The following is a 17,147-nucleotide window of genomic DNA, read 5'->3' as shown; positions in this document are numbered from 1 at the left end:
TTCCAATCACTCAACACTGAATCAATAATAGCTATAAATTTTTATTGTCTCATTCACAAAGTTCTCCCTATCTACTAGTCACAAACTTCCCTCTAAAAACTAGTGCAGATTTTTGAGCCAGCATGCAAAAGTTAAATTTTAGAGTATGTATCATAGGTGATGACTCCATGTAGTTTACAAAGAAATTGTCATACCTTCTACACAGTATAAGAGTTTATTTAGATGTGTCTTATTTGCTTTCTGCTCTTTATATTAATCTTAATTCCTTGACTATATTGTCAGGTCTTTGGTAAAAGGGCCATATCTGATATTTATTCTGTTTCCCCATCACCTTCTACCATGATGTGGGGTTGACAATAGACATTAATAAATATTGTTGATGGAGCTATGACAATAACTGAGCTTGCCAGCCCCAACATAAAACACACACATAGAAAAAATAAACTCAAAAATAAATATTTTTGAACAATTAGTCATGGGAGAAATCTAAAAGATGCTAGCATCAGCTTAATAATCTTTTCCAATTGAGAAGATCAAATTATATAGCCTGAATCAGAGCAATAACTGAGTCATCATTTTTCTTATTCTATATATACAGAAAGGCAGATCACTATGTACTAGTTTTTTAAATGTTATTTTCCATTACACAAAGGGAGAGAAAAGAACTATATGGTGTGTCCAGTTGAATACACTTAGTTAGCAAAATGATGGCTACTTGTCTTAACTTCATATGGAACCAAAAGAGAGCCCACATAGCCAAGACAATCCTAAGCAAAAAGAACAAAGCTGGAGGCAACATGCTACCTGATTTCAAACTATACTACAAGGCTACAGTAATCCAAACAGCATGGTATTGGTACCAAAACAGAGACATAGACCAATGGAACAGAACAGAGGCCTCAGAGGCAATGCCACACATCTACAACCATCTGATCTTTGACAAAGCTGGCAAAAACAAGCAATGGGGAAAGGATTCCCTGCTTAATAAATGGTGTTGGGAAAACTTGCTAGCAGTGTGCAGAAAGCAGAAGCTGGACCCCTTCCTGACACCTTACACTAAAATTAACTCCAGATGGGTTAAAGACTAAGACTTAACACCATAAAAACCCTAAAAGAAAACCTAGGCAAATCCATTCAGGACATAGACATAGGCAAGGACTTAATGACTAAAACACCAAATGCATTGGCAACAAAAGCCAAAATAGACACATGGGACCTAAGTAAACTCCAGAGCTTATGTACAGCAAAAGAAACAATCATTAGAGAGAACCAGCAACCAATAGAATGGGAAAAAAAATTTGCAATCTACCCATCTGACAAAGGGCTGATATCCAGAATCTACAAAGAAACAAAACAGATTTACAAGAAAAAAACAAACCCATCCAAAAGTGGGAGAAGGATATGAACACTTTTCAAAAGAAGACATATATGAAGCAAACATACATATGAAAAACTGCTCATCATCACGGATTATTAGAGAAATGTAAATCAAAGCCACATTGAGATACAGCCTCATGCCAGTTAGAGTGGCGATCATTAAAAAATCTTAAGACAACAGATACTGGAGAGGATGTAGACAAAAAGGAACACTTTTACACCATTGATGGGAGTGTAAACTAGTTCAGCCATTATGGAAGACAGTGTGGCAATTCCTCAAAGATTTAGAAATAGAAATTCCATTTGACCCAGTAATCCCATTACTGGGTCTATACCCAAAGGATTATAAATTGTTCTATTATAAAGACACATGCACACATAATGTTCACTGCGGCACTGTATACAATAGCAAAGACCTGGAACCAACCCAAATGCCCACTGATGATAGATTGGACAAAGAAAATGTGGCATATAAACACCATGGAATACTATGCAGCCACAAAAGAGGATGAGTTTGTGTCCTTTGTAGGGACATGGATGAAACTGGAAACCATCATTCTCAGCAAACTGACACAAGAACAGAAAACCAAATACTGCATCTTCTCACTCACAGGAGGGTGCTGAACAATGAAAACACATGAGCAGAGGGAGGGGAATATCACACACTGGGGTCTGTTGGGAGAGAACTCAGGGAGAGACAGCGGTAGGGTAGAGAAGTTGGGGAGAGATAACATGGGGAGGAATGCCAGATATAGGTGCTGGGGGGATGGAGGCAGCAAACCACTTTGCCACTTATGTACCTATGAAACAATCCTACATGATCTGCACATGTACTCCAGAACCTAAAGTACAATTAAAAAAGATAAAATGTATACTATACTAAATACACAAACCAGTCACAGTCACTTGTTATCAAGTATTTTCTTATCGCACATAAATGCATGTGCTGTACTTTTACATGACTGGCAGCACAGTAAGTCTGTTTATACAATCACAAACATGTGAGAAATGCACTGTGTGACACTATGATGATAGGAAATTTCCAGGTCTATTAGCTTATGGGACCACAATGTATATAGGGTCTATCATTGACCAAAATGTCACTATGTAATACATGACTGTATAAAAATGCTATTTTTTTAATCTTTAGGACTATTTTCAAATGTGCTATTTCATTTGATTCCCCAACAAATATAAAGAGTACAGAGTTCATTTCTAAACCAGTCATTCTATAAAGAAAAGTTCGTGGTGGCAGCAGCGGCCTGTCTAAAGTGGCTGCTATGAAGACATGGCTGCAGCAGAGGAGGCACAGCCAGGGCTGTATGTTCCATGGAGCAGGTGAGAGCCTGGCTCTTTTCCAAGTTGGCGGGATAGGATCCCTGCCCTCCAGAGTGCAGCTGCAGTCACCCAACTATGGCTATGAACCCAGGAATTCCTGTGCTCTTGGAGGCCCAGGAAGCCCCCTTCCCCACACAGGCTTGGAAGTGTCTGCTTCTGCAGCATAGCCTCTCCCTGTTCCTGGCTCCTGCTCTGATTTTGTAGCAAAGTTGTAGCCCTGTCCAGGTGATATCACAGCACAGCCAAGTGTGTGCATGCTCAGGGCATTGCAGACATGCCAGCATCCTGCCTCCCTGGCTCCCTCTGAACTTTGGGCACCAATGACCACAGGGGAGAGGGCAAGGGGGGCTGAGGATTGTTCAGCCCAGGCCTGCAGGTGCCCCTCATCATGGACAGCCAGGGTGCCACGGACAAACATGTTGATGACAGCAGGATGCAGACAGGTTTCTGAGCAGAAAGGGGCAGGTCCCTAGTGAAGCAGCACCTTTAAGCCAGTGATGGCCTGAAGCCGGAGGGCAGGGCTGTCAGTTTGGAGTGGAGACCCAGGCTCAGAGTGAGAACTTATGGTACTGTTTCCAGGCCATCCAATGGACCAATCAGCATGTACTTTATTTCTTCTGAAACCCATAAAAACCCCAGAGTCAACCAGACAAACAGAGATGAGGGACAGCTTGCCTGCAGACAGGAGCTACCCATTCCGGATCTCCTCTCCACTGAGAGCTACAGATTCAATGGGATGAATCTGTATTATTATGAAAATATATTATTCTGGGAAATAATACATTTGTATTTTTGAATGATTATATCCTTATATCCTGGGAATTATTCTAAAGATTTTTTTTTCACAGATTAACCAATTTAATGCCATAGTATTATTACTACTGATATTTATAGTTGAAGAAACTAAGGCAGAAAGCAGCAAAGCAGCTTGTTTGAGGCCAAACGACTGAGAAATAGAAGTGTCAGAAATTTACCATGGCAGCCTCAACTATTATGCTTCCTCTAAAATTCTAAAAGCTTTCACTAATTTAAAGTGAAAATTTTCTTCAACAAATATATTTGAAGAATTAGCATTCCCTATGAAAAGAAATTGAAATAAATTCCAGAGTTAAAAAAAATAAGTTACCAAATAATATATTTACTAAAGAAAACCAATTAAAGTGAAGAAGATTCACATAAGTGAAAATTGAGAGAGTATGTGTCAACCCTCTCATTTTAATGATTAAAAAATGAATTTCCAAAGAGGTTTAATTTGCTTAAGTTATATAGGTACATAACGGTACAGCAAGATAGCAACACAGATATTAATATTTCTAGTCCAGTGATCATACTCCTGTACCACAATTCAGAATTTTAAATCCTCAAATTTCTCAAATTTATTGTCTGAGAAGGCAGAGTATAACATATACTTTCAAAGTTAATTCTTGAATTACTAACAAAATGCCATCTGACCTGACTAATCTTGTGAATATACTGAAGAATTTATTGAAAAGGCTTGCTGCTGTAATGTATAAAATATGTGACATGCAAACACATGTAAAACAAGAACAAACTTATACTCCTTGACTGCGGAAATAAAAGACTGTTATTACATAAAAATAACAACTGCTATATCAAGACCAATTATACCAACTGGCTTATGGCTTACTCTCAAGCCAGATTTAAAGAGAAACAGTAACTACTAACATTCCATTTCAGACCTACGTAATACCCTAGCCAAGGAACAGCAATCTCACTTCTTGCTTAACCACACCACTGTCATTGCGGAAGCCTGGTCTTACTGTATTATGAAATTGAAATATGTGTATAACACACACTTTTGCACACTGGTACACAGCAAAGATAAGGAGAAAGGCAGGACTCAGAAAGACTGATTTGCCCTGGAGAAACAGTATTGGACTTTGATTCTGCAGATGACAATCTGGTAAAGGGGAGAAATACTGGAGAGAAGAGAGAGGCTAGCAAGCATATCTCTGTATAATCACCATTTGCCAGCACACAGACATGCATGTGCATATGCAGAAGGCTGCTAAATTTGTTTATATATTGCATTCTTAGGTGAAAAGATTGCTTGTGTTTTATCTCTTCTCTTTGGCAAAACCATCCTACCAAATATCTATTCCTGTTCATACATGGTTAGGGTTAGATCTATTGGAATCAGTGTAGATTTCTAAAGAAGTACATTCATTTTCTTCTTCTCAAAAGTAAAGACTAAATTATTCAGAATTGGTTTCCATATTCTAACTGATCCAATTTTCTTTCCAGAATTACATACTTTAAATATCTCCTACTTCACTGACTGAGCTGGACGGGTGTTCCGTATTTAAATATGTCCAATTCCATGGATAAAATCAAATAATCTGTCTATAAAACATATAGCCTGTCTTACATAAGTTGTTGATGTAGTCCTGTTGTAAAAGAGAAAAATTAAATTACTCACTGATGGAAAAAACTCTTTACCTATAAAGCAATGTTTCTTTCTGATATCATCTGGGCATTTATTTAACAAATATGTATTAAATACTGAATATGTATCATTAAGGCAAGGAGCTGAGAATTGATGGTGGACAAACACACAGATGACTCCTTCCCTAGTACACTTAGAGCAAAGAGGGGCAAACAAGCACATCAAAGGAACCCAAAGACTAATATGAATCTGAAACTTTTATACAAACCACCAAGGGAAAATGCAGTGTGCCAAAAGACTATGATAAAGGGATTTGGCCTAATCAGGGAGGTCAAGGAAGGCTTCCCTGAGGAAGTGACACCAGCCGAGATCTAACAGACAAGTGGCATATATTTCAGGCAATGCTCCTGGGGCAGGAATTAGCATAAGAATGACTGCAGGGAAACAGGAGCATGTTGTACATTACACAGGAGCCCGCTGTACCTTAGAAGAAAAGAGAATGATTAGGATGAAGCAAATGGCCAACACTTTCAGATGCTGAGAAGTACAATGAAGACTGAAAATGGCCATTAGCTTTGGAAAGTAGAGATGACTGGGAATACCAGGAAAAGCTGTAGCTATGGAATGATGGTGACAGCAACTGGAGAAGATTGCAGAGTAAGTTCCTAATTAAGATATGGAACTTACTCTGCAATCTTCTCCAATTGCTGTTAGAGCTATGGAACGTAGACAAGCCCTGAAAGAAAGAATGTTGTAGCTGCCAGGAGATAAGGGATTAAATATTTTTGTTCTTGTTTGTTTTAATGAGTTAGTTTTAAGAATTTGTTTGAAAATGTGGTAATTATCAAGAAAATAAGCAGATTTCTATGCAGTGTAAGAAATAACAGAGGTATACCACATAATCTTTACCGAGTTTTCCCCAGGGGTATCAACTGCAAAACTATAATCTGTTATCACAATCAGGATATTGATACAGTCAAGATACAAACCAGTTCATCTCCACAAAGATCCTTCATGATGCCCTTTATGCCCATATGTGGCCACTGCTAATATATAGAAACATAATGAATATTCATATGCTTACCTTGTATCCTGAGACTGGGTTAAACTCACTTATTAGTTATGGGATATGTATGTATATATATATGTGTGTGTGTGTGTGTGTGTGTGTGTGTGTGTGTGTGTGTATTCTGTAATTTTCTATGCAAATAACCGTGCCATTGGCAAATAAAGACAATTTTATTTCTTCCCTTCTGGTGTATATGCCTTTTGTTTTCCTATACTTCTTTATTAAACTAGCTAGAACTTCTACAAATACGTTGAATAGAGGGTGAAAGTGGAAATCCTTGCCTTGTTTCTGAGCAACGGGAGAAACAATCAGGCTTTTATCATTAGGTATGACATTAGCAGCAGGTTTTTTCATAGGCATTCTTTGTGAGGAAGTTTCTTTCAATTACTAGTTTTTGGGTAGTTCTTCATTATGAATAAAGGTTGAATTCATTAAACAATTTTTTCTGCATCAATTAATTATATAACTTTTCTTTAGCCTATTAATATGGTAAATTACTTTAATTTTGAGATATTGAAGCAGGCTTGTACCTCTGGAATAAATTCCACTTGGTCACAGTGTATAATTCTTTTTACATGTTGTTGAATTTAATTCAAAATATTTGCTAGTATTATGTCAAGAATTCTTGTATCTATGTGTTTATGAGGGACATTCACTTATAGTACTATTTTTTCTGTATTTGACTTGTTATTAGGGCAATACAAGCTGCCTTAAATGAATAGGAAAGTGATCCCCCCTTCTATTTTCTGAAAGAGACTGTGCAGAAATGGTGTTATCCTTTAAACATTGGTAGATGGCACATGGAATACAGAAATACCAAATACCCATGACTCCTCTTCTATTTTAAATGTTGGTAGAACTTTCCAGAAAAACTATCTGTGTCTGGAGATTTCTTATTGGGAGCCTACTTAATTACATATTGGATTTTCTTAATAGTAATAAGGCTATCTGAGTAATTTATTTCTCATTTGTTTATGGTTTTTGAGGAATTAGTCCATTGCATCTTCATCTATGTTGTCAAATTTATGTGTGTTGAGTTCCTCATAGTATTCCCTTATTATCCTTTTTAGGTCTGCAGGGTCTTTAATGATAACTCCTGTTTCATGTGTGGTATTGGTAATTTGTGACTTGTCTTTTTTTTTGGTCAGTCTTATAGAGGTTTGTCCATTTTATTTATCTTTTCAAAGAACTAGCTCTGTGTTTCATTGATTTTCTCTGTTTTTATGTTTTCAATGTTATTGATTTCTGCTCTTATTTTTCCTTTCTGGTTTTAGGTATATTTTGCACCTCTTACCCTAGGTTCTTGAGATAGGGGCTTATATTCTTGATTTGAGAGTTTTTTTCTTTTCTAATGTATTCATTTAGTGCTATAAATTTCCCTCTCAGCACTACTTTAGCTGTGTCCCCCAAAATTGTATATGATATACTTTGTTTTTCAATCAGTTTGAGATATACACACATAGAGATGGGTGTGTGTGTGTGTGTGTGTGTTTTCCTGGATTTTCCTATTTGACTTACGGATTATTTATTTAGAAGTATATTGATTAGATTCCAACTGTTTAGAGATTTTCCTGTTAAGTATAATTAATTTTTAGTTTGAAAATATTGTGATCTTAAAATAGACTTCACATGAGTTCAAATACTCAAATATTTTTAAATTAGTTGAAGTTTGTTCTGTGGCCCAGGATTTCGTTTATATTGCTAACTACTCCGTGGGCATTTAAAAAGATTGCATATTCTGATGCTATCAAGAATAGTATTCTATAAATGTCGATTAAATCTTGTTGGTTGATGGTGTCAATTTTCTACATCTTTGCTGATTTTCTGTCTGTTGCTTTATCAACATTAAGAGAGGAGTATATCTAATGATAACCTAAAATATGCAACTGGAATGTATAGGCACAAATCATAAGAGAAGCCAAAATGTAAAATGGACATCAGTCAACATATTTGTGTATGAGCTTGTGTATTCATATTTGTGAATATGAATATCATATTCAGCTTTGTATGATATGCCTTGAATACATGTCAAGAGGCATGGAAAAGAGAGGACATTTTTGATAAGTACTAAATAAGTGGATTCAACAAAATATAAAGACCAGTAGAGTGTGAGAGGTAAGGAAAATGAACTCAAGAATCACTTGCAGATTCTCAGTTTGGATTACTGCATGAATGGAGGTAACAGTAACAGAAACACAGAGTGCACTGAAGAAAATATGGTTTGCAGGGTAGGGTAAAGTTATAGAACTCAATTCACGTCATCTTGAGCATAAGATGTGTATAGACTAATCAGAGATGTCTAACAATAAGTTAGTGCTCAGCAGGAAAGTCAGATGTAAACAGGAGATTTAGGAGCCATGATTTAATAAATGATCCTCAAATATAACTACTTGGAGATCATCCAGGAAACATAAGCAGAATAAGAAAATGGAACTAAGACTATGATCCAGCTAAACTTTAATGTTTAGGACCAAAGTGAAAGAAACAGAAGAAAAGAAGAACTGTCAGGATCGAAGGAAGAAAATGAGGAGTAGAGTTTAATTCAGTTCTATAAGTATTTATTAATTGTGTGGTGTGTGCTACACACTATGCTGTGAAACTGGCTTTTATCCTATTCTAGAAGTTACCCTCTTTTAGATGTAAACAGATCATTTCAGTACAGTGTGGCCAGCTCAGTAACAGACAGGCTTGAAAGTAACAGGACCACAGAAAGGGGCACTACACACAGCCCAAGATCCTGAGAAGAAACTTCTCAAGAGATGATAACATCTAAGCAGAGTCTACAAAGAAAGTAGGAGTTAACCAAGAAAGGAAAGACAGGAGGAAACTCACACCAGGTAAAAGAAACAGCACGAATATTAGCAAAGGACCATGGAGCTCAAGAGAGAGGAGAGAATCACCTAAAAGGAACGGTCAGCAGGGCTGAACTCCAGTAAGAGAAAAAATAAAATCAGATTAAAGAAGGCCCTTTGACTTTGTCACTTATGAAGTAACTGGTGACCTCTGCTACAGTAGCTTCTATCAACTGATGTGAACATAAATCAAACTATGGTGAGATGAGGAGTAATTGAAGAATATGAGGTTCAGGAATGTGGGCAGGATATTTTTTCAAGGAACTTAGTGTAGAAGAAAATAAGGATGGCATAGCTAGAAGTGAGCAAAGGTCTAAAAGACTTTGCTTTGTGATCAGAGAAAGTTAAAGACATTTACAACTTAAAAAGCCTCTTTTATAAGTTGTAGAAAACAAGTCAGAGTGCAGAGAAAAGGTTTTAACTTGTAGTTAATTTCATTCAATTATTCACACAACCAATATTTATAGAGCATCTATACTCTTCTTGAGCAAATCATTCCAACACAGAAACAACCCTCCATCATAGTATCAATATCATGTTCTAAATAAACTTGAGAAATAATAGAAGCCCACGGCAAAAAGCACAAAACATTTGGGTATATCAGTTCTAAAACAGCTTGAAACTTATAACCATAAATATGTTGGCATCTTTGGCTTTGTCATATTTGTGTAAGCAGTACCACAATTCAATATAACTATTCAGTGTTGATATTTTGTTTACTTCAAGAGAAATTATTTTAATAAAAAACATTATATTGCAGAGACAATGGTATAAAATTATTTGTCAAGATTATTTTAATTATTACAAATACCTAAATGCATATCCAGTCTGTAAGACATAAAAGCACTATATAAAAGATGTAGAATAGAATATGAATTCCAAAATGCATACAAGTCTGTAAGATATAAAAGCAGGATGTAAAAGATGTAGAGTATGATGGTTTAATACTTGTGTCAAAGTCTACCTTAATATTTCTTAGCATTCAGAGACAGAAAACCAGCCAGTTAAAAATGAAAGAACACAAATGGTCTTTAAGCGATGATGAGGCCTAGAGTATTCCAGAAAGATTGAGAATAGCCTCTTGTGTTTTCAAATTCATTGACTTACAGAATTTTAAGAGGGCAAATTGACTTAAAATCATATAATACTGTTCTCCACACCCTACATATAAAATTCTCTACTTCACAAGCCTTGTCTGGTATTGACAGAACACTTATGAGAGCCTTATATTTGAGAAGTTGTCTGTTTGTTCTACTGCCAACCATTGAAATTTGTCTCTATTATTCCCAAAACGTAACTCTCTGTAACTCTGTATTACAAGACTACATACTTTATATGTAGCAACTTTTTAAATATCAAAATATGGTATCTGCACATTAAGTGTATTATTTGTCAGACTAGCCATTCCTAATTCCTCCACCTATTTTTTTTTTCTTTTTTTGAGATGGAGTCTCACTCTGTCACCCAGGCTGAAGTTCAGTGGCATGAGCTTGGCTCACTGCAACTTCTGCTTCCTGGGTCCAAGTGATTCTCCTACCTCAGCCTCCTGAGTAGCTGGGATTACAGGCACGCACCACCACGCCTGGCTAATTTTTGTATTTTTAGTAGAGACCAGGTTTCACCATGTTGGCCAGGCTGCTCTTAAACTCCTGACCTCAAGTGATCCACCCTCCTCGGCCTCCCAAAGTGCCGGTATTACAGGCATGAACCACCATGCCCAGCCCACCTCCTTCTTGTATACATTATTTTTATGCTATTCCCTTCTTTCAAAGATGCTTTCTAGTAAGTTCATGATTTTTTTTACCCTTTCAGTTAATCTGAATACAAATTATCAAATGTGGAAGAGTAAAGTAAGATTATATCACTGCACATGGTGAGTATTTTTTAAATAGCAGTTCTACCAACAGCTTATGTTTAAGTTATGGACATTATAATACCCAGAGATTTAGCTACATAAACTGCAACCAGCCCAAGTTTTCCCTTTTTCATTTCTATATTTTTTAATCTAAGACTGTAAAGATTTATGTTTTTTCTATCTTGTTAAATTTGTCCCGAAAGTCCAAGGTCATTTTGAATAATTTAGCAAACTACCATATCAGTTATCCCTCCAAGATTTTGATCTTCTACAGATCTGATAGGTATGTATTCTAAGTCTTTATGCAAGACATTGATAAAGTTAAATGGTATAGGCATATGAAGGAAACTTCCTATATACACAGAAATCGTATTCCTAGGTGACACTGATATATGGATCTGAATTTTTAAAGTTATTTATTCAGCTATAAATCTGGTCAGTCTATATACCTATGCCTTATACAGAGAGCTTTATTAGAAACAAAGGAAATTATTTAGTTAAAATTGAGACAACATGACTTTGGACATCCATTAATCTTATAAAAACACAAAAAAAGGAATCTACATTGCTTGTTTTATGATTACTATTTTCTAGGACTCTAAAATCAGTATCAATTTGCCAATACTTTCTAAAAATCTGTAAGGGATAGATACAAAGCTTGTTATTTTATGTTCTTCAGAATTTAATTCTGACTGTTCAACAAAATTGAAATAACTGGCTAGTATTTCCTACATATCCCTTTCTACTTCAGAATTCTATTTTTCACTGGAAGAAGATACAATAATGTCCCCTGTCCCCACCCAAATTTTTTCTGATCCTATTCAGGACTGCTTCATGAAAAGTTTTAATAAAATAAATATTATCTATATGTGGTATTAATTTTACTGTATTACCTCATATAAGACTGTTGCGTTCCCATGGAGAAGAGGTCCATAGCAGATATAGGAATGTCCAACAACCCAGCCTAAGTCAGAAGCTGCCCACCACACCTAAAAAATAAAATAATAAAATGCATATATTTCATTCAGAGAAATGTCATGTAATGTAAATTTAAAACCACGATTACCTCTCCAGGTTGAAGTCCATATATAGAAGACATTGACCAGTTTAGCATGACAGCATATCCTCCAGTGGGCCTAACCACACCCTAAGGAGAGAAAAAGTGAAGCTAAAATCAATAAACAATGTGTGAAAACACTATCTTCATAGCATCCACTTTAAAAGTTCCTGATTTAAAGTATTTTAATATTAGCTACAAATTACATTAGCTTTTATAAAATTATCTTTGAATCATTTTTGGGGGGTCTTTCAATAGTCAACACAAAATAATTTGTCCTCATTAGTGCCATTTGTCTCACTATGTGAGAATCTATTCTCACATAACATTATTAGTCTTCTAAAGAAAATGTGATTTCACAATATCGCATGCAATACAAACTTTTCTGATGGTAACACACATTATCAACACTACATTTTCAGATATATTTCCAGAACAAAAATTAGTGTACAGAAAGGTAAAATGTAGTTATATGCCTCAAATACAGACTAACATAAGTACCTGTATTTCTTAAGATGATTAAATAATAACAGACTGCTTAGAGTAAACAAAGTCATCTTCTAACTGGAATGTCATTAAAATGCTTCACTGGGGATCATGCAAGCATATTTTAAAGCTGAGCAATTCTTTAATTATGAATTCTAGAACTTTTAGGGATGAATTCCAGTTAGTTGAATCTAACATTAAAAGATTCTTATATTACATTTTGGGGAAAAGTATGGATCATTACATTACTGTAGTACAGTTTTCACAAATCAGTTTCTAGTAGCTTTCCCCAACACTGGGAATATATTCAACCTCAATACAAGACTAGTATTGGAACACTGGGTACAAATGTCACCATAAATAAGAATAGTAAATTTAATAATTACATTCATTTATTGTTTCATTAAAAACATTAATCATCATTGGCTCAATAAGAGTTAACCACATGAATACTCAAAATGATTAGGTGAACAACTGCTAAAAGATACAAGGTATATTCCACTCGCATGTATTTTGAAGCATGTTTTAGTGCAACAATAACTGCTCTATGCAAAAGATAATTGCTTTTTATAAAAAAGTAAACATGGATCTAATCAATAACTGTGCAATTAGTTATGCTTTTTGGCATAGTTCTGGACCTTAATACACATAGCAAATCAGGGCAATGAAACAGATTGACTTTTCATTGGTTACTAAAATTGCTGCTCTCCTTGGGTGCCACTAATAAAACATATGTATCAAGCTGCAGAACATTATTTTATTCACCAGTAATACCTGGTTTCTTAGCAAATATCAGATGTAGCTTTGTTGGTATTTAAGAGATATTTTCTAGGTTGTATGACATGTTTAGCATGCAGCTGGCCCTCTTGATCTCCATGGGAACATTAGAAATCCTAAGCCCCCTGCCAGTAGGCTTTAAACATGCACTTTCCCATGTAAACAAAACAGTTACTTTCCCACTGTATCCTATCCTATGTTCCATGCACTTTGCTAGTTTGTTCTACTGAGAAGATATTTTCCTATGGCTCAACAGACTGATGAATCTGATATTAATCAATTTGCAAACACTTCATAAAAACTATTCATTTTACAGACTAGAAAAAATAGCTTTTTGTAGACAATATGCTGTCTATGTGTTATGACAGATGGAGATACTTAATATCAGTAACAATTTCACTTAAAATTGTTTTAAAATTTTCTCTCCATCCTACATGCCCCTGCATTTAGAACCCATTTTATCAATAACTCTAAATATTGTAACTAGGTAAATGTTTATATCATATGGTATAGAGGGTAAGAAGCATTGACTAGAAATAATGACAAGAAATAAAAGGTGAGGAAAGACAAAACTGAATAGTAATTCAGTTGTAAAACCTGGAAGATAAATTTAAAGGATAAGTTGTCAAATTTCTATTTACCTCTCAGATGAGTACTTCTTCAAACAATATTTACCAGTGTCATTTTGTCTGTAAATTAGTGAATACTTAAGCCCATCTGACCAAAAAAATGAGACTTAAAAATGAGACCATGCATGAAAAAGCATTTAATGCTGTAACGACTAAAATTTAATATCTCATTAACAATATTCTTTCCTTAGCTCTAGAAATTATTGCTTTTTATTTTACCCTGTGCTCCTATCAGCCAATAAAGGCATAAATATCAAAATAATTAGAGATGCCATCAAAGATTCTCTTTAAAACAATTAAAATGAAGGAGAGAGAAAAACTGTAATTTATGTTTTTCATTAGTCTTTGATATCCACTTACTTTTGTTTTTTAAAGAAGGAGTATACAAATTTCACTCAAGCATCTTTTTACCATCTATTAAGCTAGACTCTAGATCTGCAATTTGGTCTTCCCTTGGCAAATGCTTGGATAATTCAGTTTCAAATTTCTGAGTATTTGATATGGTGTAGAAAAAAGAACTGCATAGCTTCATGTTCTCCAGGTTCATCTTTTATAAGGGGTTTGAAAGTATAAAAATCACAAAGATTACATTTCAAAAGAATTTCTTTTAGCATAAATATTAATTTGTGACAAAAACAAAATGATAAAGCATCTTCGTTTCCTGTTTATAATCACATTTTCCAGGTAAGGATGACTAAAGGGCAAAAGAGAAACCTCATTCAGCCTCTGAAAACACAAAAATTATGCTCAAAAAAATTAATCATTATACTGTAAGCAAAATTAGTTGGAAACTAAAAACAGCACTTTTACAGTATAACTGAATATAGGGTAAAACTACAAAATACCAGTGCTTACCCCTAAAACACAAACCTGATGCATTTTAGACTTTCGAATCTCTATTGTTACCTTCTATATGTACTTATACTCTATCTACCTTAAAAGTAAAGTCAGTCGATGATCTAAAACATTCTAAGAAAAACCCCGTAACCTGCTAATATTCTGTTCTGATCTTTTGGTAGGATCAGTCATAATTCTTAAAGATCTCTGGAGAACTTGAAAAATATGCAGATGGGACTCACACTCTGAGCCCTGAATAAACACACAAAAGCAAATCCTATCTCAGAAATAGGAATGGAAACGCTGTGACAGTGCTGTCTTTCGGGAGGGGGGACAATTATAATGTTTATGGGGCTTAAAAATTCAATCAGTGCAAGTAAAAGTAAAGGCTGAATATTAGTTACTCAGAAATGGGACCACAAAGTTATCACAGATAGTTCTTTATTACTGCCAGCTTACTGAGCCACTTCTGAAGACAAGTAAAGTCACAGATTCCCATAAATGGGGCCATTGAAGTAAAACATAACACATGTTGGTATAAACGTCGTGTGAAGTTTTGGCTGCCACAACTTGAAAAATACAACTGCAATAATAGGTATTGTAGAAAAGGAGGGAAGACTGAAGTGTGCAGTAAGATTAAGAATTTGGGATTATTCGTTGTAAAAATGCATCTTTTTTAATGGTCTTTAAATATCTGACAGGCAAATCTCAAAATACTAAGAGCAGAAAAGTTTGGAGTCCATGACAAAACTTCCTATTTCCTACATTAAGGCCCTTTATCATTTATTTTGTAATAAATGATCATACAAGGCAAATATATACATATGTAAAATGTCTATTCACATATACATGTAAATATATGCATGTATACATGTATGTGTACATATGTATATGTTTATGTACCTGTATGGATATATCTGTGTGTGTGTGTATCAACTCAGCCTGACAAGAAAAAATAAAGGGGGAAAATAAAAAATCTAACGCATCAGCAATAAATCTTGGTTTGATAGTGGTCTGACAGATGGTATCACCTCTTTCTAGAATAAGCCTCCACCCCTTTTCTGAACCTGATGAACTCCATTGTCTCCACCAGGAGTACTTCAAGACATTGCAGAAGTACTATGTCTTCTGGGAAACTTCCTGCCATCCTATTGTTTGTGTCAAAAGTCTCTCTGGTACTCTTTCACAGCCCTCAATGCCTGGAAACCTCATCAGAGAACTGATGTCCCCACCTACTGCTGTGCTTTCTCTACCACTTTTGAGCACTGTGAGGACACCTTTGTATCTTCAGCACAGTCTCTAGTGTAGAATAGGCATTTAATACATTTGTTGACTATCTAAATGCGTTAACAGTTGAGTGTATAAACATGTGTAAATGATACAATTATTTTAACAAATACTCTTCATTCAGGAGAAATCCTTGACACTTGTAGAATTTAGTAAATCTGGAATCTTCTTAGAAGGCATGAAATGTTTCCATTTGGGATATTTCATTAAACATAAAATATCTTGTTATAGGCTTTCAGAATACTCTGAAACTATGTCTGTGGAGGATACTTTGGCAGCTATGTAATTTTTTTTTTATCAATCTGAACAACTGAGATAAGGGGCAAAGGTGCAACCAGGTCAGCATTTTAACTGCAAGAGCATACCACAGATTAAACAAAAAAGTTCACTACCGTGTTTTATTTGACTTGCACTCTGTTTTTTCTAGGGTAGGGAATATTATTAAGTCACTTAAACAGGAATGAAAGCTACATAAATTACCTAAGTAGGGCACACCAGGACAACGGCCTTATCTACCACTTTCTTATCATGCTTTCTTTTCAGTCTTTTCCTTTTGGTTTCTTTCCCCCTGTTCTCCTTTGACACTGAACTTTTTTCCTTTTTTTTTTTTTTTTTGTGATATCAAACTTTATGATATCAAACTGAACCAGATAAATATTATGATCACTAAGTCTCCCATACCTCAAAGGACATCTCATCCAGATGAGGGATTCTTTTATCATGTAGTATTTTGAACTATCTCAAATAAAGGCGCCCACACCAAACAAAATAGAAACCCACAACAAAACAGAAATGTATCCAAAGAAGCTCAGATGTGGTTGCTGGAATAAATATTCCAGCAGCTAACAGATTAACCTGTCATACAGCAATCTGACAAATCCAGGGTTGGCAAATGTTGATATGCAAATATGCCCTAAACATATATACAAATTCTAACCAAAGAACAGATTGCCTTATGTGTATTTTATATTTGCCTATGAGAAACAAGCATTTTTACGTGGAACAGTTTTATGAGCTCACAACATTATTTTTCTTCATGAAGATCAGGGATCGAAGCAGAGAATCATATGATGACATGATATTTATATCTAAATGCTTCATTAAAGCATGTTGTGTTCATTTTTCTTGTACTTATATTCTGTGGATTTCAACATTAAGATTTTAGGTTATATTAAT

General features: G+C 35.1%; 1 protein-coding gene across 1 annotated transcript in view; it reads right to left on the bottom strand.

Annotated features, from left to right (window-relative positions):
- Positions 1 to 17,147, bottom strand: part of ACSS3 (acyl-CoA synthetase short chain family member 3) — a 161,131-nt gene that overhangs the window by 83,953 nt on the left and 60,031 nt on the right. Inside the window, exons 6-7 of the mRNA XM_032296849.1 lie at positions 11,965 to 12,045; positions 11,792 to 11,887 (exon numbers count right to left, since the gene is read on the bottom strand). Of these exons, the coding sequence (XP_032152740.1) occupies positions 11,792 to 11,887; positions 11,965 to 12,045 (177 nt within the window). The remainder of the gene's footprint in view (positions 1 to 11,791; positions 11,888 to 11,964; positions 12,046 to 17,147) is intronic.

Source organism: Sapajus apella, unplaced genomic scaffold (assembly GCF_009761245.1).
Source record: "Sapajus apella isolate SASKATOON/1434 unplaced genomic scaffold, GSC_monkey_1.0 scaffold2, whole genome shotgun sequence".
NCBI classification, from domain to species: Eukaryota; Metazoa; Chordata; class Mammalia; order Primates; family Cebidae; genus Sapajus; species Sapajus apella.
This window is presented reverse-complemented; position numbering and strand designations above follow the sequence as displayed.